The sequence below is a fragment of the Malaclemys terrapin genome, chromosome 8 (assembly GCF_027887155.1).
Source record: "Malaclemys terrapin pileata isolate rMalTer1 chromosome 8, rMalTer1.hap1, whole genome shotgun sequence".
Taxonomy (NCBI): Eukaryota; Metazoa; Chordata; order Testudines; family Emydidae; genus Malaclemys; species Malaclemys terrapin.
Genome location: NC_071512.1, coordinates 31,190,917 through 31,214,248, shown reverse-complemented (window position 1 = coordinate 31,214,248; position 23,332 = coordinate 31,190,917). Strand labels below are relative to the sequence as shown.

The 23,332-nt window shown below is 41.3% G+C and overlaps 1 protein-coding gene across 1 annotated transcript in view; it reads left to right on the top strand.

Annotated features, from left to right (window-relative positions):
• Window positions 1–7,033: 7,033 nt before the first annotated feature.
• The window catches only part of LCP2 (lymphocyte cytosolic protein 2), a 50,627-nt gene continuing 34,328 nt past the window's right edge, over window positions 7,034–23,332 (top strand). The window contains exons 1-3 of the mRNA XM_054036476.1: window positions 7,034–7,322; window positions 11,950–12,012; window positions 18,197–18,243. Of these exons, the coding sequence (XP_053892451.1) occupies window positions 7,245–7,322; window positions 11,950–12,012; window positions 18,197–18,243 (188 nt within the window). The 5' untranslated portion in view covers window positions 7,034–7,244. The remainder of the gene's footprint in view (window positions 7,323–11,949; window positions 12,013–18,196; window positions 18,244–23,332) is intronic.

The following is a 23,332-nucleotide window of genomic DNA, read 5'->3' as shown; positions in this document are numbered from 1 at the left end:
GGTGTAAATACCAAGGATTCTTTAATATTGTATGCAGCTGGATAGCTAGGGGTAAAAGGATGAAATTAAGAAGGAATCTAGTCAGATAGTATCAGAATATGAAACAGTCCCAGAGGAGGAGTGATGGAAGCTCTGTTACTTGGGACTTTTAAAGCTAAATTGTCAACTAGATAATGTAGCATGGGGAACACATCTGCACTGGGAAGGGGAGAGGCTTCAAAACAAAATTCAGATTGTTTCCACGATTCTACAAACTTTGTTTTGCACTGTAGTCAGTCACATGGACCTAGGAAAGTGGAAATGAAAAGCAAGCTATTATGAGAAAAAAAATCATTCTGAAAGCAGTTAGAAATGACTCCTTCCTCCCACATAGAAGGTGGCACAGTGGATGGAATTGTCTGCTGTGCAGAGAGGGTGGAAGGTGTTGCTGCTCCTTTAACCCTGGAGTGTGTGGGCAGCATGTGCTTCCTTTCTAAACTGTCAGCTCCCAAACTGTAAGTCTCGAGTAATATCAACCACACCGAAGTTACAAAATGAGAAGACAGTTTTATTGTTGGCCCTTATTTTCAAGTGCTTAAAGAGTCACACTTTAATGTGAAGTAGAAATACCAGCTGCCCCAGACTCTGTTTTTTACAAAAAAGTTACAAAGCATGGTGTGTACATCTGAGAACAGTTATGATTCCATTTTCTGTGTACCATGTTTCTAGGGTCTGCTGGTCTTCAGCTGCCATTATGTGAGGCAGAGCTAATGCAACACGGTGTGTTATGGAGGAGATGTATCTTGTGTTGCCCTCTCATGAAGACTGTGTTTTGTTTTCTCTCATAATTTAGGATGGAGGTTATTTAGATCTGAAAGTGTCCAATGGCTCCTCCCACATATAGAAAAGTATAATACCAGGGGCTCAGCCTTAAGTAGGACCTAGCACCTTTGACACGTATGCAGTTATCCCCTCATTAAAATGTCCATTGAGCATAGACAAGCCAAAATGGATGCATTTCCAGGTGGTATTGAAAAGGCACTTTGCCTTTATTGAAAAGAGACAATCAATCAATAGAATATCCTTGCCCAAACTGGGCATAGTCTGGGGTCAGCTCCAGAAAGAATAAAAAACAAAATCTAGTTCACTTCTAGGCCTTCTCTTTGCTCGTGGAGATCTGGTCCTTCTCTCTCATTCACACAGTGATCAGACAGTCTGTTAAATTGAGCCTTTCCTTCCCAAGGTAAGGCCCTCCTCTCACCAGCTAGCTGTAGTCACCAAGCCTGGGGAGCCAGGGCCCTGGAAAGAGGAACAGATGCTCCTATAGTTAGAACAGCCACCTTAGAGTCCTGCCTCCTTCCTTTTATAACCTGTTCCCTCCTGATTACAAAACACCATGTGGAGACGCCTCCCTCCTGGTTTAATATGTCTGGCCGGTGTTGTGGGGAAGGGCTGATTTAAGTCTCTGTCTCCAGGATGGACAATGAACCCTTTTCTGGTGCATCCAATGCACACTTCTTGTCCAGCCCCTCACAACTTTTTTGAAGAAATCTAGTGAGACATGTAACTAAATTCTACCTAATTCGCAGACTCACTCTGAGCATGGTCCCCGCAGAACGTTCCTTTAATCTGTGTTACACAAAACAGGCACAACACTGCATGTACCCAGGGAGCATCACACATTCAGATAAACATAGCTCCACTGATTTCATGGACTGTACCTTCAGCAGTATGATCCAATGCAATAGGCATATGCGGTGTACTTCATTTTGTGGGACACCCACAATTTGAGATCTGAGGTCATGTCTTATCAACTCAGTTCCCCCTTCCAATGCTCTTCAAAGCTCCTCTCTTGCTAACTGGGACTGGGAGGTGCCCCACAATGTCCATCTTGACCTTTTTGGTTAGCAGTTTGGACTCCACTGCCCAGCAGCCAGGTAAACAACTATCCGCCCCTCCCCCTTAGAAGCCCAGGAATTGTTGAAATTCCATTTCCTGCTGGCTTGGCGTGAAGCAGTCTGATCGCATCTTCCCAGGTGACCATGGTGGGTTATCACAGCAAATGCTTTCCCACTTGGACCACTGCAGAGCTTTTGGATCTGATCAGTATATGGGGAGAGGAGGCTGTGCAGTCCCAGCTGCACTTGAGCCGTACGAATTGGGATACCTACAGGAAGATTTCTCAAGGCTTGTGTGAAAAGGGGATGATCGGGACACACTGTAGTGCAGAGTGAAGATAAAGGAGCTGAGGCAGGAGTACCATAAGGCAAGAGAGGCAAACCGTCACTCAAGTGCTTCACCTAAGATCTGCCAGTTCTTAGCTGGATGCTATCCTCAATGGTGACCCCATCTCCATTGCCAAGAGTTCAGGGGGTACAGAGGCGGTGGAAAGAGGACCTAACCCAGAGGACTAAGTTATTGATGAAGAGGTGGAGTTGAGGATGTGCAGCTCCCGGTTTGGCCGCTCAGTGGGGCAGGCAGCCAGGAACCGTTCTCCACCCCAGAGGTGTCTAGCCAGTCTGAGCAGTTGCTCTCCGACGAGCAAGAAGCAGGAGATGAGACACCTGGTAAGTGGCTGTGGCTTATGTAGTGCAGAGGTGGGTTCAGGGCATAGAAATGTGGGAGGCTGGCTGTGTTTCTGTGAGTTGGACATTTCCCTGTGTAGCTAATCAGTACGGTGGAACAGGGTATTGATGCATGCCAAGATCTCACGGAAATCATCCAGAGAGATCTCCAGGAAAGTTTCCTGGAGGTACTTGCTAATCCTCTGCTGAAGGTTCCGTGGCAGACCAGCTTTGTTCCTTCCCCCATTGTAGGAAATTTTCCTGTGCCATTTGGCAATCACTTGTTATGGGACCAAATCGGCACATAGGTGAGCAGCATAGGGAGTAGGGCGGAAGCCACAAGCATGGAGTAGATGTACCCTCATTTCCCTGCTTACCCTTAGCAGTGAGATGTCTGCTAGAATTACCCCCACCTGTGGAAAAGTATGGGAGAATTTTAGTATTTGTTCCCTGGAATGCTGCACCATGACCCTTGCAAAGAGTGTGTGCTCTTTCCCCCCATATGGAGCGCCCCCCCCCCCGCTCCTGCCAACACTCACCAGGCTTTGGGTGTTTGCAGAGATGTGTGCCTGGCGAGGGTCAGTGAAAAAGTGATGTCAACGTTGCAAAAGGTGTATTTAACAGAAAAGTTTCAATGCTGTGCGTGAATTTAACAATCCCACTTCTGTGCATTGTCCCCTGTGCTTCACCAGATGTGGCCTTCAGGAACACCCCATGCACCCTGGCTGAGCATCTCCACCAGATAAGAAAGCACCCAAGATGCAGCAAAGAAGACATTATTCCTGGAGGTCCTACAGTGCTCTAATGCAGAAAAAAGGGAACGCAAGGAGTGCTGGGAAGCTGAACGGCAGGACAGAAAAGAGAATCACATGTTTATTAAGGACACAACTGAGCGGATGATTAAAGTAATGGAGGAGCAAACGCAGATGCTGAAGTCCTTAATAATGTTGCAGACTGAACAGATCAGTACTCGACCTCCACTGCAGCACATTCAGAACTCTTTTCCGTGCCCACCCAAGCTCTGCCTGCACATTCCTTTTCACTTTCCAGGACTTCTCGGTTTCCCCTTCACTCACCCCCTCAGACAACTTTCACAACTGCATATAGGTCCAGCTATCATTGTGAAAGTCTGCCCTTCCCTGATTCCTCCTTTCCTGTCACGAATCTGTGTGTTTGCGTATGCTGTTTCTTGTGCAATAAGAGCAAAGTTTTATAATGATAAATCATTATTGTTTTTTTCTACAAGTTGAGATTGCAGGCACTGCCAATACATGCACAGGCATTTATTACAGGAATATAGGGCCCCAAATGTCATCATTTCCCCCTAGGAAAACTATGTCATGGAACATTGAAACAACTAGGACAGAGATGTATGTTACTGGTGCTCATTGTCAAAGTGCTGCCTCAAAGCATCCCTGATTTAAATACCTCCCCTCTTGGCTCCTCTGACAGCCCTGGTATCTGGCTGCTCAACGTCAGTGGCCAACTGGTCTGCCTCAGCACTCCACCCTTGAGCAAACCGGCCACCCTTGGCTTCACAGAGATTATGCAACGTGCAGCACACAACTATGACCATAGGAATATTATCCTCAGTGAGGTCCAGCCAGGCATAAAGGCATTGCCAGAGGACCTTTAATCTGCCAAAGGCACATTCAACTGTCATCTGGCACCTACTGACCCTGTTGTTGAACCACTCCTTACTGCTGTCCAGATGTCCCCTGTAAGGTTTCATGAGCCACAGCTGTAAGGGGTAGGCAGGGTCCCCTATGATCACTATGGGCATTTCAACATCACCCACTGTAATCTTCTGGTTAGGAAAGAAAGTCTCCACTTGCAGCTTTCTGTACATGCATGCACCTTCCCAGATCACCCTGCACTGATATCAGTGAAATGCCCATGGTAATCCACAAGTGCCTGCAACAGCATGGAGAAGTATCCCTTCCTATTGATGTATTCTATTGCAAGGTGGTCTGGTGCCAAAATTGGAATATGTGTGCCATCTATCACCCCTCCACAGTAATGGAAACCCATTTCTGCAAAGCCGTCCACTATTTCACGCACATTTTCCAGAGTCACAGTTCTTCGTAGCAGGATGCGATTTATTGCCCTTCATACTTGCATTAATGCAGCCCCAATGGTTGACTTCCCCACTCTAAACTGATTCACGTCCGACCAGTAGCAGTCTGGAGTTGCCAGCTTCCACACAGCAATTGCCACATGTTTCTCTACCGAGAGGGCAGCTCTCATTCTAGTGTCTTTGCACTGCAGGTCTGGGGCGAGCGCCGCACACAGTTCCAGGAAGGTGGCTTTCCACATCCAAAAGTTCTGTAGTCACTGCTTGTCATCCCACCACTGCATGATGATACGATCCCAACATTCAGTGTTTGTTTCCCCGAGTCCAAAAGTGACAGTCTACTCTATGCAGCTGCTCCGTGAATGGCAATCTAAAGTTGCTCCTATCCTTATCACACAGAATGTCAGATGCCTGTAAGTCTTCCTCAGTTAGGAACTTCATGATTAATTGCACTGCCAGCCGCAAAAATGTCTTCATTACAGTTAACAGCGCATAGGTGAGCAGTGCGGGATCCATCCCTTCTTACAAAGATGCCAGGGTGCACAGCAAAGAAGGGCCATTAAAAATGCCATGAAAGAAAGTCGGAAGCCTATGGAGCGCTGGGACAGAAATCAATGCATTATGGGACATTGAGCCTGGTCCCAAGATGTGCTACTATCCGCTCCGCCTTCCCACAACACCTAGTGACAGAAGTGGAATAGGTACCCACAGTGCATTGATCACACTGTTGATTATGGTGAATACGAAATTGCGATTATTATTATTATGTCAACTTTTGGGTGTCGACACCACTTTTGTCGACACAAATTAGTAGTGTAGACATATCCTAAAAATCTGAATAAAGACTGAATAAAGACACTGGATTTATGGTTTATTACAACAAGCTGTAATCCACTAACAACGCTCCCCACAGCAGCCTCCCCCTCTTTCTTTCCCAGACCTGAAGAAGAGCTCTGTGTAAGCTTGAAAACTCGTCTCTCCCCATCAGAAGTTGGTCCAACAAAAGATATTACCACACCCACCTTGTCTCTGCATACTATGGAGTTATAGTAACACCTTACTCTAGTGTGGGATGTCATCATGGTCCATATTTTCTTGTGATCACGGGATCTGTCAAACAAATAAAGAATGATTAATAATCAGTGCCATACAGTATCTATATTAATGACCTCTGAAACAGGGCTAAAAGCTACAGGGGCTGTATATCACATTGGAAACATGGGAAACTCCCCTTTCTAGTGGTATGGAGCTACTATTTCTAATCTAGAAAGTCCACAAACTATTAAACTTTATCCTTGTCTCTGAACCAGAACTGAATATTGCCCATGGGTATAACTTCCAAGGGCGGGAGGTCAATTCCATGTTAGGTTTGTGGGGTGGGAGGACAAAGGAAATATTTGTCAAGTTCTCTTTTAATGTTAAGTGTTTGAAGCTGCTAGAAGTTTGAAAGTAGTCTCGGCAGAGATGGATTAATGGGCAGCATGCAGGTAAACTAGTCAAAGGTGCATAATAGATGCAATTTATGGTCTCTGGTTTTTTACATGGTTTTCTCATTTATCTCATAGTTCCATAGTTTAGAATTTATCACCACTAGATCCAATGAAAAATGGGGAAATGGAATAGTGAAAATGTAATTAAAGTTTTTTTGGGGGGTGGAGTGTTGGGTGTGTGTAGTTTTTTAAACCTAAATTTAGAACTTTGAAATTTCACCTAGCCGAAATCCCCAACCTATATACGGGGCAGGTGCTGGCTGCAGCTCCATAGTTAAATTTTAGTTCCTGCATATACTCTAATGCAAAACCTTAGCACGAACCTTATACTTTCCCCATGTAAGACATCCTGCATATACCTTATACCATAGAACCGCAGCAAATACATGGGAATGTTGCACAGACATTGCTAAAAGTTTGCATAAGGGTGGCAGCCAGAGGAATCTGTTGTGTGCATTGTATTATTTTTATATGTTAGCAGTGTAAGGGAGAGTTTCAGTGTCAGGAATCAATATCACATATGGGGCCCTGAGATATGTTAAAGGTTTTCTTAACTAGGCATTTTCTTGGTTTTCAGGGATTGAACGAGCTAGATTTGCAGGTAATCAAACTTAATTCAAAACCAGCAACTTTTTTGGTGGTGGGAATATAGATGCACATGTGTGTGCGCATACGCGCAAAATTCTATGCAGCCAATGTACCAGTCTATCTAAATATTGCCAATGGTTACATGGAAATATCATGTAAATAAACAGTCTCCCTAGTTTAAATACTGTTAAATAGGGCTCATAAGGATTACAGTTACACACAGAAGGCAGAATACTTTAATCATGTTGCTGTGCTTCCTTGTTTACTTATTTAGATTCAGATAAAGGAAGTGGTAAGGCTGAATAGCTGACAAGTTTTCTGAGAAGAGACCATTTTGTACTTAGAGGAAGCACTTGCTCTCTTGGATATTCTTGCACCATAACTCAGAAATAAAAAGCAAAACGGTTTAACAAAAGATCTGGGCATTTCTTAGGCAAGTGGATTATTGAATTTGCTGCAGGTAGCCATAGGCAGAAAATCTATGGCTGCTTGTTTCATTAATACTACTGGCATGAAAATTCTGTAACTGCTTAGAAAAAAAGAGCTGAAATGGATTTACAAAACATTCCCTATCGCTCAGTGGTGGTTGCTTGGAGCCCAGATGACCTGGCAGACTACTTCAAAAAAGTAAGTTTTGCTGTGTTTTGTCCTAGTATGGTGGAGTAGCAAGTCACTGTAACACTTCTGTGCTAAAATAAATAAATAAATGAATGAATATTCTTTTACACTAAGAGCAGAATTTGTTGCATAAATAATATCAAATTATCTTTTTGAATAATCACAGCAGATGCCACTTCAGAAAGGGATTATACGTACCCTGAAGCCCTTGACGAATCCTGAAAAAATGTATTCTAAATCAATAGGAAGAGAAAGTGATGGCTTCTCAGAAAAATCATCTTATCTTTGGTACCAATGTCTTGCCGATGTAACATTCGGTTTGGATCTGAAAAGTTAAGGATGCTAAATCTATTTTTTAAGGTAGAAAAGCATTATATGCAGGTCTTGTAAGGCCTCTCGAATGAGATAATTCCTGTGACTTTCAAAATTAAAGATCCTTACTAATCAAGATGCACACATGATCTCTGATCTGGACTGAATTGCTTTCCTAATTAGTGTTACAAAGGCTTGTTATATGTCAGGGCTTGGTTTAGAATCCACAGTACCTTGTCTTTAGTAGAAGGGAAAAACAGATTCTCAATCTACAGATCACCTCATAAGCGCCAATCTTTGAACAAGGATGTTCGAGCAAAAGGGCTATGAAAACTTGCTTAGGTTGACACACAAAAGTGTTCTTCAGCATCTGAGTTGGGGTTTTAAAAAGGGAGCTAGGTGCTCAGATTCAATGAGCATTGGGTGCTTAAATCTGAGTCTTAGACCCCACATCAGGCCTTTTGAAGGGAGGTGATGAACTGAGCTCCCATGCTAGCCCGAAAATGAGGCCTGAGTGATTTTTTGTCTGAACTCACATAAACAGTGCCAAAGACTTCCTTGGGACATTCCACAGGGTTGAGGGCAGCATCTGTGCCTAAGGAAAATTACTCCAGGGTATAGCAGAGGGCTAGATGGAGGGAGAGAAATGATAGACATTCTTTCCTCCAAAATAAATACAATGTATAGAATATTATCCCTCCCCCACCTCTTAGCAGCTGCTCCTATTTGTAGAATGCCCATGTTGACACCTTGTCTTTGAAATTAAAAGCATTTGCCAATAATAATATAAATAGTGATAATAATTCTTTGGAGGGGCAGATTTAAATAAAAAGTGATCCTGCTACCCATTGCCTCCCCCTGCCTCAGGAACCCAACTGACCTTCTTCCTCACCCTCCCCATCTAATTTCCTCATTCTTCTTCCCTGCTTAGGAGGTTGATGTTTCATCAGGCTTCCTACACATCCCCCCTTCACCTGCTGTAGCTTTTCCCCTAACACACTAGCCTGGACATTGCTGGGACTTTCACACCTTTTGATACCTCTTCACCCCCGATGAGCTCTTAAATTTCATTTTGCAGAATGGAGGATTTTACACACTGGGGGTGGGGGTGGGCGACAAATTTAAAAGAATAGGCAAAACTCAGTGCTGATTTACACCCTGCAACCTCACTGATGCTAGGAAAACTGCAAAGGGATGTATGGCAATGCTGAGTTTGGTCCATTTTTACTGAATCTTAAATCTAATCACTTGTACATATATTTTCCATAATTTCCCCCAGGTTTTTAAATAATCAGCAATACCTCCCTATGTTTCCACTCTGGCTATAGTGCATGTTCACAACAAATTCCAAAACCTTCATTACAGTCTAGAAATTTAAACCCAAAAGGTTTGCCAAGGCTTTCAATCCATTCCAGCAAACCAGTTTCAAGTGGATATGGGACTAATGTAAAAGAAACCTAGGCCAGTTTAATTTTTGCTATTGAAATCATGCAAAATTCATGGTTTCAACAGCTTTCACTGGGTTTCGTTTGAGGGAGTTGGGACAAGTTCAAAACCAAAATGCAAAGTGAAGTTCATGGGTAGCAAAGGTGCACAGATCAAAGCCAAAGCAAACGTTTGCCGGATTGCCTGAGAAGTGAAACCGCCAACTTTGCAGTACTCTAGTTCCAACTGTTTTGCTCCTGCTTAGCTGTGTAGTAGAATGAAACTTGATATCTTGAGATATCTTAAATGAGACAGATCTTATTGTTATTGAGAACTACATTATTTAAATCCAAGTTCAGCAGATTAATAAGGAAAACACACTTTTTAACTGGTGCACAGGGTTTTATATCACCATTAACTGGAAACTATCAAGTGGGATGAAATGGGTTCCTGGTATGAATTACTGATCAGTTTATGCTCTGAGGAGCAAGGAATGATATGATATATCTCTTTCATACTTATATGGCCACCCATGACTGTAATATCGGAGAACCTCACTCTCTTTAGCCTATTAATCCTCAATGACATTCCCTTCTTCAGATGGAGAACTGAGGCAGAGGATCTTGCCCAAAGTCACACAAACTCTGAGCATGGATCTGAATCCAAGTATCTCAAATCCGATGCCCTCACCACTGGATACTCCCTCACAATTTGTATCATATAGAGTGTAATTCAGGATGCTATTTGTTATACTTAGGAATGTGTGGATCTTCTTTTGAATCTTACTGATATATTTTCCTCAAAATATCATGCAGCAGTGAGTTCCAAAGGTTGAGATCCACATTTTCAAAAGCGGCCACTAATTTTCTCTGCCAAAAGGGAGATACCATGGGGAGGATTTTCAAAGGCTCTGAGCAATCCCAAATCCAGATAAAATCACTTCCTCCAGTGTAAATGACCACACAGAGTGTAGGTCAACAGAAAGAAATTCAGGTCTCCTGACTCCGTAACTCTCTACCACATTTAAAGCTTTTGATCAATAGGGCTATTAAACTAAAAGTCTTTCCCCAAAACATCCTGTGTTCAGAAGGAAGCGATAAAGGGCCACAACTAATTTCTCAGACTTTGAGAAAAAGGAAGAAAGTTCACAATTGTAAATTTCTAAATTCACTTAAAACCAGAAAATAGAATTTTCACCCATTGGCAAAATCATAAAGAAAACCAACTTAGGTCCCGGTTATACAAAACACTTCCTACCAGGTGTAGCACTTACTGCCATGAGCAGTCCATTGCAGCCAGTGTCATGGTAGTAAGTACTATGCCAGGGAGGAATTATTTGTAGAATTGGGTCCTTCATTTGTATAAAGTCTTTAATACAACCTGAATCCCAAAATTATTTCCAGAGTTAGGGTCCATTGCTGCAAACACATGAGTAACTGGAGCCTGCTCATGCAAGTAAAGTTTCTCATATGCATAAGTGTTTTCAAGATCAGCCCTTAAAACAATACACAGTTACAAGCTTAGATCACGTTCCCTGTTCTGGAGCAGTATAAAGGAGATAGAATGCTCCCTGGGGAAATCTACCAGTGCAGGAGTGTTCTCCTAGTGGTATGGGGCAGAATAAGTGGCTATGGAAAGCAGACAACTTCAGGGGTCTTACTGCAGTCCAGACAAGCCCCTAGCCAAACCATGTTTTGGAGTGTGCAAAGGCAGCAAAAAGCCACCTTTGTGCTCCCCAACTTGAGGTTTACCACTTCTGTACCTGATCCAGAGTCCATTGAAGTCAATGGAAAGTCTCCTATCTTCTGTAACTAAAACTGAGCATTAACTCTTTGGACATGTAAAACCTAACGCTGTTCTCTCATGTTATCCCAGGTATGTTCAAATACAAATTTTAAGGAGCTCTCTGTAAACATCCACAAAGCCACTATATTCTCCTCTTTCAAATCTTGCCTCAAACACTCCTCTTCCATGATGTCTACAAAACACTCAACAATGGCTAGGCAGCTGCAACTGCTGATGATTATAATCATAATCCTCTGTGACCTTGTGCTCCCATCTGTTTGTTGGGTTAACCTGGAATCTCCTGTCTTATATTTAATTTGCACGCTCTTTGAGACAAGGGCAGCATTTTCATTGTGTGTGTGGATGCAACTGCCACAATGGCGTCCCATTCTAGGTGGGCCCCGAGACGACCCCTTATTACCAATAATCTTAATAATGAAGAGAAGAAAGTTAACAGATCATGTACAAAGTTACAGGTGTGCCATTTCAGCTTAGAGGAGACGTGTTAGTTATAACAATTCTGAATGTCTAGTAGCTGGGAGCAGGACACCCTTGTTCCATACTCCTTGGCTTTGAACATATCGCGCCATACTAGTCCAAGATATCTGCAGTTTGAAAGCACAGTGTCAAGCTCATCTGTTTTCCAAAGCTTTTGTTTCACATGGTGATTGCAGGGAATTTGTTCATCTTCTTTTCAGGGAAGGGCAGGTGTGGTGTATTTTTTAAATATGTGTGCAGAGATTGTCTGATGGGGCCTTTTCATACATTTCTCAAGAAGAATAAATTAGTAAATAAATAAGGGGCCAGGTGTGTTGGCCATAGTAAGGGGCAGCCTAGATCTGCACCATGCAAGCGGGAGCAGCAGAGGACAGGGGCTGCAATTCTGCCAGGCCCTGATGGCTTTGTCTTGATTAGGACATAAATATAGCTAATACAGTCTAGCTAAAAGCTCTAGACATGGCTGTGCAGACTTCAAGATGTACTAGATTGCTTTGGAACTGAAGCATATGCTTAAAGCTAAGCTTGTGCATAAGTGCTTTGCCGAATTGAAGCCTTAAATCACTCTTAGATTTAACCAAGTGTGTAACAACAATCTTTTTCTCTCCATTCACAGTTAAAGTATAAGGACTGTGAAAAAGTCGTCAGAAAACACAGCATAAGTGGACAAAGATTTTTGGTAAGTGCAACAATAAAATTCCATATTCACAATATAATTGTCACTTGTCTTCCCCTGGGGTTTGCAATTAAGGACATTCCTTGTGTTCTTTGTGCCGCTACACAGTTGCTTACATATTAAGGCCCAGATATTCAAAAAGGCATTTAGGCACTTAACTCTTACGGACATCAATGGAAGTAAGATGTCTACATACTTCTAAGGATCTGGGCTTAAGATCTACATCCTGGTTTTACACCGAAGATCATTGTTTTAAAACCTGGACATTGAACACCAGGACCCCCATGGCCACATTTAGCTTGAATCCATTTTACATTGTTTTTTAAAACAGAAAGTGAAGGTTCACAGCAGCAATATTTGCTTACATTCTTTCTGGTCATTTATAGGAAATGCTTGTTTTTCATGTATTAGCAATAACCTACAGCTTGTCAGATTTCCCCACCCACCTTTGCAGAACAGTGCAACCCACTTGCCTGTAAAAGCTAACCCTCTGCTGGAGACTATTTATGCCAAGGGCTGCCATTTTAAGCCCCATGAATAAAAAAATATTGTTTTCTGAAACTATATGTGTAATCAATAGTATTTAAAATCACCACAACTAGCAGGCCAAATTTACCAGGGATATAATTCAGTGCTGCTGCACTGAAATTAATAGATATTCTTTGATTTATCCCTGCAATTCATCTGGCTCAACAAACCCATATTTCTCATTTGTACAGCTGCCATTATCTGGTCTTAATTCCACGTCAATTGACAGCATGTAGGTTGACATTTTTATTTTGATAAAAACTTCATAATTATCTTTAAAACTCAACTTGGAAATGATCCTAAGGCACGATCTGCCCTTGTCTTTGATGGAAAAGAGCACAGGACTCACAAAGTACAGTGGGTCTTTGCAAGTGAACCTTGAATCAGAACCTAATTTTGTCCTTTGAATGTTTGCATATTCGCATGCACAGATCCTACTGGTAGTCAGGATTCAGGTCCCAGTTTTTAGCCAGGAGAAACAGAGTTTTATCCATGTACTGTGACTGCCCTAATGTAAAATAGAGTGGCATTAGAGAGTTGTGCCTTTTCCTCAAGCAACATAATCTACGTAGGTCTCTCCACTGTTGAAAATCTGATCCCATCATAAACATAATTATCTGGATGAGATCTGCACTCTCTAGAAATGGCAGAATCCTAACGGGTCAGTCATTAAACAAGGGGGCTGTTCTCAGTCCCCTAAGTGCATACGTTATTTCAAATTTCAGAGATAAACAGTCCAGATCTGGTGGTAGGATCTGGCTCTTATTAAAAACCTTGTTGCAGAAAAAATTTTACACTCTATGTGGGGTATTGAACATTAGTATAAGATTGGTGTTCTAGGGAAATGTACCTTAAATTATGTATATTAGAGGCCCCAACGTGATAATTGTCACAAAGACTTAGTGACAGCCCCGCCACAAAGAGTTTATAATCTAAGCAGACAAGCCAGATAAAGGATGGAAAAGGAAACGAAGGCACAGAGAAGGGAAGTGACCTACCCAAAGTAGCTCAGTGATAGAGCCAGGAATAGAACTTCTGTCTCCTGTAACTTACTCAGTGCCTTATACGTTGTACCACACAGAGATTTATTAGCCTAATAATTACTCACTGTCATTAAGTGGAATTACAGAGTCCTGTAAATCAGTGTGAGGATATATACATATGTACACAAAGTAATAAACTGAATACAATTAGAGCTAATTGAGAAAAAGGGAAGTAATTTCACAATTTTTCACTCTGAACATTTTTCATTTCCCCCCCTCAAAATTCTAATTATGGACCAGCTCTATAATTAGTCAAGAAGGAGGAAATTTCACACAAATTTCATTACAATTCTTCCCAGCTTCTCGTTTGTTTGTTTGTTTGTTTGAAATGTCAAGTTTTGAAAATCCATCAAATTTTTGCAATTCAAAACATGTCTGCTAAAAATGAAAGAGTATTCCACCAGGATACCACCTTCTGCTGGATAGAATGAAAACTGCTCTACTGTACATTATAGGTCTTATTCAGCTCGAGTACTAGAACTAGAGTTAGGCAGGAAACATTTTTCCTATCCTGTGAAAATTTTCAAGATTTCAAGTGTTTTGTGTGCATCAGAACAAAACTGAGACCTTTCAAACTCTTTCATTACAAAAATAAAAATAAAAATAAAAACAGAAAAAAACCCACCCAGAATAGGCAACAGCCTGATGGTTAGGGCACTCACCTGCAATGTGGAAGACTCGGGGATTGTCTACATGATGCACTAGTGCACACCAGCTTTAGTGTAAATTCTAATGCGTACCAGCATGTTGTGCACTAACTGTCAATGTGGAGCCTGCTGGCATGCACTAGTGCACATTGATGTAGTCTGGGACTATGTCAATGCATATTAGGGAACTTTTAATGCACAACATTAGTGCACACTAGAATTTACACCCCAGCTGGTGTGCACTAACACACCATGTAGACGAGCCCCTAGGCTTAAATTCCTGCTCTGAGTCATCTTCCAGATGTGTGCCCTAACCACCAGGCTATTGCTTGTTCTGGGGTGGATCTCTCACAGTCGTTCCTGCTGAAGCTATTGCATTTTGTATAAATAACTCTATCGTCCAATGGTTAGAGTAATTTATATAGAATCCAAATATCTTATAATGTCGGATAAGGATAAGTCTGTAAATTGAGAAACACGACTCTGGATCTGTTGAGAAACATGGTATCATTTTTGCATCTCCGGGTTCTTTGTACGGCTACGTGAGTGAACGTGACACCTACAGACATTCACCATTAGTAATGTCTTTTCCTCCAAACATAATTTGGCAGCTTCTAGTGACTGGTTTGATATGGAAAGACACCTGCTATAAAGAGAATCTGGAATGCCAGGCACTCATTTGGGCTTTGGGAGACACATGTTCAAGCCCCTGCTCTGAATCAGAACTAGTCATTCCATCCTGGCCCCAAGAAGATTTGTGATGAATGAAAAACCTTTTCCTTGCAAAACTCCTAACCAGCTCTACTAGACACCTGTGTTTAAGAAAAGGAGGATCTGAGTTCTAGCTCTGCTGTCACTGTGAAGTCCTCAGTGATCATCATGGTGGGCAGCATAATGCCATTTCTGAAATACCTACGTGGCCAAGGATCTTTGACTCTTGCATTGTTTACCAAGTGCTTATGATACATAACCAGTTCAGAATGTTTTTCTGCAGAAATGGCCTCGCAGATTCAGTGGTTGATCTCTACTAGGCAGGCCAGTAGCTGCTGCTTCCTCATTTCTCCCAATATAATTTTTGTTTGTTTTTAACTTTTTGCCTACTTGGCCATTTTATACTAGAAAACATTCTGCTTGCTGCAGATGCAAAGCACAAGTGTAACAGTGGGGAAGAAGTGACAAGGAAAACTGCAGCTTGCAGAGCAATGTGTAAGAAATCAACTGCTTCTCTTTAGGGTAATTGTCTTTCTAATGACTTTTGTAAGATGTAGAAACTGCCAAATTACATTTGGATAACCCGATACTGTTCAGAATGAATGTCTGTGGGTTTCATGTTCACTCAAAAGCCATACAAGCAACATGACAATGAAAAAATGGTGCCATCCCAACGAATGCACTCCCTGGTTTGAGTAATGATTTTTACTCTGCTGACTACCTGCATGGAAAAATCCTACAGAGTATATTAGGAATTAAAGCAATAGGATTCTTTAGACATTAAAACTCTGTAGAATTTAATGGAGAGACATGTTCTTCCTACAGAATTTTTAAACCAAGCTACTGAATTTAACAGACAATCACATTCCTTTAATAGAGTTCTAAGGGTTGGTTTAAATGTATTATTAAATTTTATGATTCTATAGGATGTTTCCCTAAGAGAAATATATATTTTACCACATTTCACTAATGTTAGCTCTCCAGAGCCAAGGGCACCTCTGGGGACAGCAGCCTGATTCTGCTCTAGACTGAACATTCTTCAATAGAGTTGTTGACCAAGTTTAATTAGAGACCACTTATTTCTCAAATGAACCAGGAAAATCCCAGCCTCACTTTCAGGTTCCAAGAGGAGTTTTGAAAGCTGGCAGTTTAAAAACACATTTTTACTTTCAAAACTGATCAGATATGGTCTGAAGCTGACACCCATTTATGGAATCCCACAATGCCATTTTGAAGTTGTTTACCATGTCCTTTTAAAAGCACATATAACATGCAGATCTTTCACTTCCCTCATATTGAGCCAAATTATGCCATTGATACACTGGACCCTGTTGGAGGTAACGTGGAACTGCACCTGATGGGAGGGATGGGCACTTCAGGAAGATGCAACTGCTTCTCCTGGTGCAGGAGGCCAGCTCCTTGGGGGAGGGGAAGACATCGCTTCACTTCCTCTCTACCCTCTTTGGCACAATTTAAGGGAGGGAGCTGTTTCTATGACAGTCACTGGCCCTTGCACAAGGTGTGCAAAGAAGCAAAGGCAAGGATCCTTGTGCCCGTCCCCTCCCCTGCCCCCCCGCCCCCCAGAGATTTGAGCTAGGCAAGGACAAGATAGCCCTTTAATTGTAAGTATATGAAAAAAATCCATCAGCTCATTTCCCTAAAAAAAAAAGAAAAGAGTTTAAAAATCAGCTAGTTTTGTGCAAAACATTATGAGTTTTTACCTTAAGCCCCTGCATACGTTTTAAAATTTCCTTGTGTAACCAACACTATGCTATTATTTTGCATCATTATTACATCACATTCAAGGAGTCCTCCAAACACATGATACCAATGGTGCCCTTAGGACTGTGCTAAGCATGTTGTCATGGCAGGTAACAAATATATCTGTGTAAAACCTTCATTGAAAAACCATAGTGCAAAACTTGCCTGGCTTCAGAGTGTGTTGCCAGCATAGGACTCCTGACCCAGTCAAGAAAACCTGGCCCCCATTTTATGGTTTCATATTGACACTGTGAAGTTTACAGTTTCAGATGATTTTGCTGTGCAGCTTGGAGAAACTGGCTGATTTCAAAGGAGTGCCGCCTGGAGTTTTTGAGTTGGTTCCAACCTAGGCTCATTGCAGAACAAAAACGTGTGAACGCAATGTGAATCAGAGAACTCTTGAGAGCCAAAACCACAGAGCATTGCCCACTTCTGCCTCCCACAACCAGGAACAGCTCTTTTCATTTAAACACACACGCACACTGCTTTTGAAATGGCAACTGTTTTAAAAAAAAATGTTGGGGAAAAAAACCCACCTTTTTCTGTAGGGCTCTCTGAGAGAAGCAGAGAATTCATGTATTGCCAGCAGAAGTGTTATGGCCATGGGTGAAGACATCAGTAGACTCTATGAACTGTGTTTGGAGTTCAAGTCTGTCATCATGGTTAGATCTCAAGGGGAGGTGGATCTCCACTTTCTGTGTGAATTGGTGCATAAAGATGGGATGTATTATCTCAAAGGATATTTCACTTCCTTGGCACCACAGACAACAGAGATTTATTAATCAGTGGGCTAGATGTGTCCAGTCTTTGGGCAACATTAAGTGAGGATCAAGATCTGGCAAAGCAGAGAGAGAGAGAGAGCGAGAAAGGGAGAGAGGAAGGCAGAAGAACTAATAGAGAATTTTTTCATTAAAATGTGTGTCCATCTTTGTTCTGATTTAAGCTGCTTGTACATTTCCCTAGGGACCATGGGATGAGCTTTTGGATCACGTGGTTATAGTTTGTAATGCATACTTGTGTATGCTTGAAATTTGCCTGTTTGCTCAATATAATTCCAGTAACTATGACAAGCTACAGGGAAAAGGCTGTTGGAGGAAAGGTTTTTTACATTGCCCCTAGGTACAGCAAGTCAACATTTTAAATCTCAGCCCACAGTAACACAGAGTGTCAACGGAGCAGCATAGCACCAGCAGAGACCCAATTACAACACAATATGGCATGGTACCTAAGCACACACCTAAGTTTAAGCATATATGTAGTGCCATTGACTTCATGATAGTGCTTAAAGTTAGGCACATGCTTAATATTTTGTTGAATCGAATCCTAAATGCTGAACAGGGGCTTAGGTTTGTACCTGTTCTTCATTAGTTTTCTACTTATCATGCAGTCCTGTTAATTGTAATGTTTTGATACATGAAAGAATATTAAAGCTTTCTTATCTCCCAAGCTGTTACGTGGACAATTTTGTAACATATAGCATGTGTGTTTCTGTTCCAGAACATGTCTGAAAATGATATTCAGAAATTTCCCAAACTGAGTGTGCCGTAAGTAAATCCAAACCAAATCTCATTTTTCAAAATGGATGATATGTTGAGTGGGTTGGAGATATAACTCCTGGACAAGCACAGGGCAAGTGGATGGTGAGGCCTTTAAAACATTGATCTAGAGACCTGCTGTTTGTGTTGTTTCAGGAAAGGAAAGGACACATTCCTAGAGAAAAAAACAAGTGAGGAAAACATGGCATTTGTCATTGTGTGGAAAATAACTAGATACAGATTAAAAAACCCATTGGGGAAATATTCAGAAATCTTTGTAATTGGCCTCACCTTGCTCCCATTCAAGTTAATGACAGAACTCATTACTGACTTCAATGGATGTAGTTAGGCCAATGCTGAGTGCTTTTGAAAGTACCACCTGTTGAGTATGATTTCATTGCTTAGTTGGAAAGAGGACTTCCATCCTGAAAACATATGAAATATGTCAAATTGAACACTACATCTAATGTAGTTCCTTTTTGAATGTTTTTCATTATGCCCCACCATGTTTAGATACCTATTAAAGATAAATCAGACTTAAGACTGGAATAGCTTTCCTGTGCAGCTGCGGGTAGATGATTGGAAGGCATTTGAATCAATTTATATATTTTCCATCCATCATAGCAAGTTATTGATTAAAATTATATTTGCATTACATTAACACTGAGTAGCAGTGAGTTCTGCTGTGTGCAAGACTTCACCATGAAAGATAAAAGTTTCTTTGCCTGTTCTGTAAGATACCCCTCATTCTTTTGGTCTTGTGAAATAAATAGTTTTCAGTTATTTGATGATCTCTCCCTAGGCTTGCATTCGTCTTGGGGTTTTTTTGTTTTTTTTTAATTACATATTTTTTATATTTTAGGGCTTTGGGATTATTCTCTTTCAAATAATATTAGTCATTAAGAGTGACTTGAAAAAAATAATGGAGATATATACAAACAGATATATTAGGGTCTTATGTGAGTAATATACATAGGCAACCTAAATATAGGAGTTATTGCCAGATCCCCCTAACCTTTATTGATTTTAAAAAGATAAATTATGTCCATTGTATTTTCTTTCTCCACTTTACCTGTGGTAGAATGTGAGCAAACTTGTCTTGTATGATCACTTCGTGCTTTTCACTAAGGACTTGAATTTGGCAACAATGGAAAAAGAGCTGTGAACACCAGTGCTCAAGCTCAGAGAAATGAGTAAAGTAGATTCTAAAAATGCTTGAAAATAATAAATCCAAACCAAAACTGTAGAATTAACTGTGAACTGTAGATTCATAATAGAAAGAGTGAAAGCAACAGAATAAGGACAGCAGACTTAAAAAAGAAAGCAGGCTAAAACGTGGGCAGCTGATGTCCCGTTGGAAGAAAATCTCAGGATGGAAGGAGGTCGGGAAAGCTAGGAGTTTCTCAAAGAAGCAATATTAAATGATCATAGAATCATAGACTTTAAGATCAGAAGAGACAATTATGATTGTCTAGTCCAGGGGTTGGCAACCTCTGGCATGCGGCTCCCCAGGGTAAGCACCCTGGCGGGCCGGGCCAGTTTGTTTACCAGCCGCAGCAGGTAAACAAACTGGCCCGGCCTGCCAGGGTTTTACCCTGGTGAGCTGTGTGCCAAAGGTTGCCGACCCCTGGTCTAGTCTGACCTCCTGCACAACCCAAGCCACAGAATCTCACCCACCCACTCCTGTATCAAACCCCTAACCTATGTCTGAGCTATTGAAGTACTCAAATCGTGGTTTAAAGACTTCAAGGTGCAGAGAATCCTCCAGCAAGTGACCCGTGCCCCACGCTGCAGAGGAAGGGAAAAAACCCCCAGGGCCTCTGCCAATCTGCCCTGGAGGAAAATTCCTTCCCGACTCCAAATATGGTGATCAGCTAAATCCTGAGCATGTGGACAAGACTCACGAGCCAGACACCTAGGAAAGAATTCTCTGTAGTAACTCAGATCCCACCCCATCTAACATCCCATCACAGGCCATTGGGCATATTTACCACGAATAGTCAAAGAACAATTAATTGCCAAAATTAGGCTATCCCATCATACCATCCCCTCCATAAACTTATCAAGCTTAGTCTTGAAGCCAGATATGTCTTTTGCCCCCCACTGCTCCCCGTGGAAAGCTGTTCCAGAACTTCACTACTCTAATGGTTAGAAACCTTTGTCTAATTTCAAGTCTAAACTTCCTGATGGCCAGTTTATATCCATTTGTTCTTGTGTCCACATTGGTACTGAGCTTAAATAATTCCTCTCTCTCCCTGATATTTATTCCTCTGATATATTTATAGAGAGCAATCATATCTCCCCTCAGCCTTCTTTTGATTAGGCTAAACAAGCCACGCTCTTTGAGTCTCTCTCCTTTCGTAAGACAAGTTTTCCATTCCTTGGATCATCCTAGTAGCCCTTCTCTGTACCTGTTCTAGTTTGAATTCATCCTTCTTAAACATGGGAGATTGCACATGGTATTCCAGATGAGGTCTCACCAGTTCCTGGTATAACGGTACTAACACCTCCTTATCTCTACTGGAAATACCTCGCCTGATGCATCCCAAGAGCGCATTAGCTTTTTTCACCGCCATATCACATTGGTGGCTCATAGTCATCCTGTGATTAACCAATACTCCGAGGTCCTTCTCCTCTTCTGTTACTTCCAACTGATGTGTCCCCAGCTTATAACAATAATTCTTGTTATTAATCCCTAAATGCATGACCTTGCACTTTTCACTATTAAATTTTATCCTATTACTATTACTCCAGTTTACAAGGTCATCCAGATCTTCCTGTATGATATCCCAGTCCTTCTCTGTATTAGAAATACCTCCCAGCTTTGTGTCATCCACAAACTTTATTAGCACACTCCCTCTTTTTGTGCCAAGGTCGGTAATAAAAAGATTAAATAAGATTGGTACCAAAACCGATCCTTGAGGAACTCCACTAGTAACCTCCCGCCAGCCTAACAGTTCACCTTTCAGTACGACCCGTTGTCATCTCCCTTTTAACCAGTTCCTTATCCATCTTTCAATTTTCATATTGATCCCCATCTTTTCCAATTTAGCTAATAATTCCCCATGTGGAACCATATCAAATGCCTTACTGAAATCGAGGTAAATTAGATCCATGGTCTTTCCTTTGTCTAAAAAAATCTGTTACCTTCTCAAAGAAGGAGATCAGGTTGGTTTGGCACGATCTATCTTTTGTAAAACCATGTTGTATTTTGTCTCAATTACCACAGACCTCAATGTCCTTAATTACTTTCTCCTTCAAAATTTTTTCCAAGACCTTCCATACTACAGATGTCAACAGGCCTGTAGTTACCTGGATCACCTTTTTTCCCCTTTCTTAAAAATAGGAACTATGTTAGCAATTCTCCAGTCATACGGTACAACCCCTGAATTTACAGATTCATTAAAAATTCTTGCTAATGGGCTTGCAATTTCATGTGCCAATTCCTTTAATATTCTTGGATGAAGATTATCTGGGCTCCCCATTTTAGTCCCATTAAGCTGTTCGAGTTTGGCTTCTACCTTGGATGTGCTAATATCTACCTGCATATCCTCATTCCCATTTGTCATCCTACCGTTATCCCTAAGCTCCTCATTAGCCTCATTAAAGACTGAGGCAAAGTATTGTTTAGATATTGGGCCATGCCTAGATTATCGTTAACCTCCATTCCATCCTCTGTGTTTAGCAGTCCCACTTCTTCTTTCTTTGTTTTCTTCTTATTTATATGGCTATAGAACCTTTTACTATTGGTTTTAATTCCCGTTGCAAGATCCAATTCTACATGGCATTTGGCCTTTCTCACTTTATCCCTATATGTTCTGACCTCAATAAGGTAGCTTTCCTTGCTGATCCCTCCCATCTTCCACTCTTTGTAGGCTTTCTGCTTTTTCTTAATCACCTCTCTGAGATGCTTGCTCATCCAGCTTGGTCTACAATTCCTGTCTATGAATTTTTTCCCCTTTCTTGGGATGCAGACTTCTGATAGTTTCTGCAACTTTGACTTGAAGTAATTCCAGGCCTCTTCTGCCTTTAGATCCAATCCAATCTTCATTCCAATCCTCTTCCCTAGCTAAATTTCCTTAATTTTTTAAAGTTAGCCCTTTTGAAATCAAAAACCCTAGTCACAGATCTATTTTTTTGTTTATCCTTCCATTTAGTTTAAACTGAATTAGCTCATGATTGCTCGAACCAAGGTTGTCCCATACAACCATTTCTTCTATGAGGTCCTCACTACTCAAAACCAAATCTAAAATGGCATCCCCTCTTGTTGGTTCAGCAACTACTCGGTGAAGGAATCTATCAGCTATCGCATCCAGGAAAATCTGAGCCCTATTATTATTACTAGCACTTGTCCTCCAGTCTATATCTGGGAAGTTAAGGTTTCCCATGGTCGCACAATTCCCATTAGTATTTACTTCATTAAAAACATTAAAGAGGTCTCTATCCATATTCAAATCAGATCCCGGTGGTCTATAGCAAGCATTATCCCAGGGGAGGCTCTAGTAGCTTTGTTCCCCAAGCAATAGCCAACATGGATATGTCAAGAGCAAATCATGCCAAACAAACCTAATTTCTTTCTTTGACAGGATTACTGGCCTAGTGGATAGGGGGATGCAGTTGATTTGATATATCTTGATTGTAGGTGGGACTCTGTCAAAATCCTTGCTAACATTCTCAAACTAGGGAAATGTGGTTTAGATGAAACTGCTATAAAGTGTGTTCACAACTAGCTGAAAAACCATATTCACACTGTCATTATCAATGATTCACTGTCAGACTGAGAGGTCCTATCTAGTGAGTTCCCACAGGGGTCAGTCCTGTACCCAGTAGTATTTAATGTTTTCATTATGAGTTGGATAATGGAGTGGAGAGTATACTTATAAAATTTGCTGATGACTCCAAGCTGGAAAGGATTGCAAGCATGTTGGAGGACAGGATTAGAAATTGAAAGGATCTCGATAGATTGGAAAATTGGTAAAAATCAACCAGATGAAATTTAACAGAGAAGTGAAAAGTACCACACTTAGAAAGGGAAAAAAAATCAAATGCACAGATACAAAAATGGGAAATAACTGGCTAGGCAGAAATACTGCAGAAA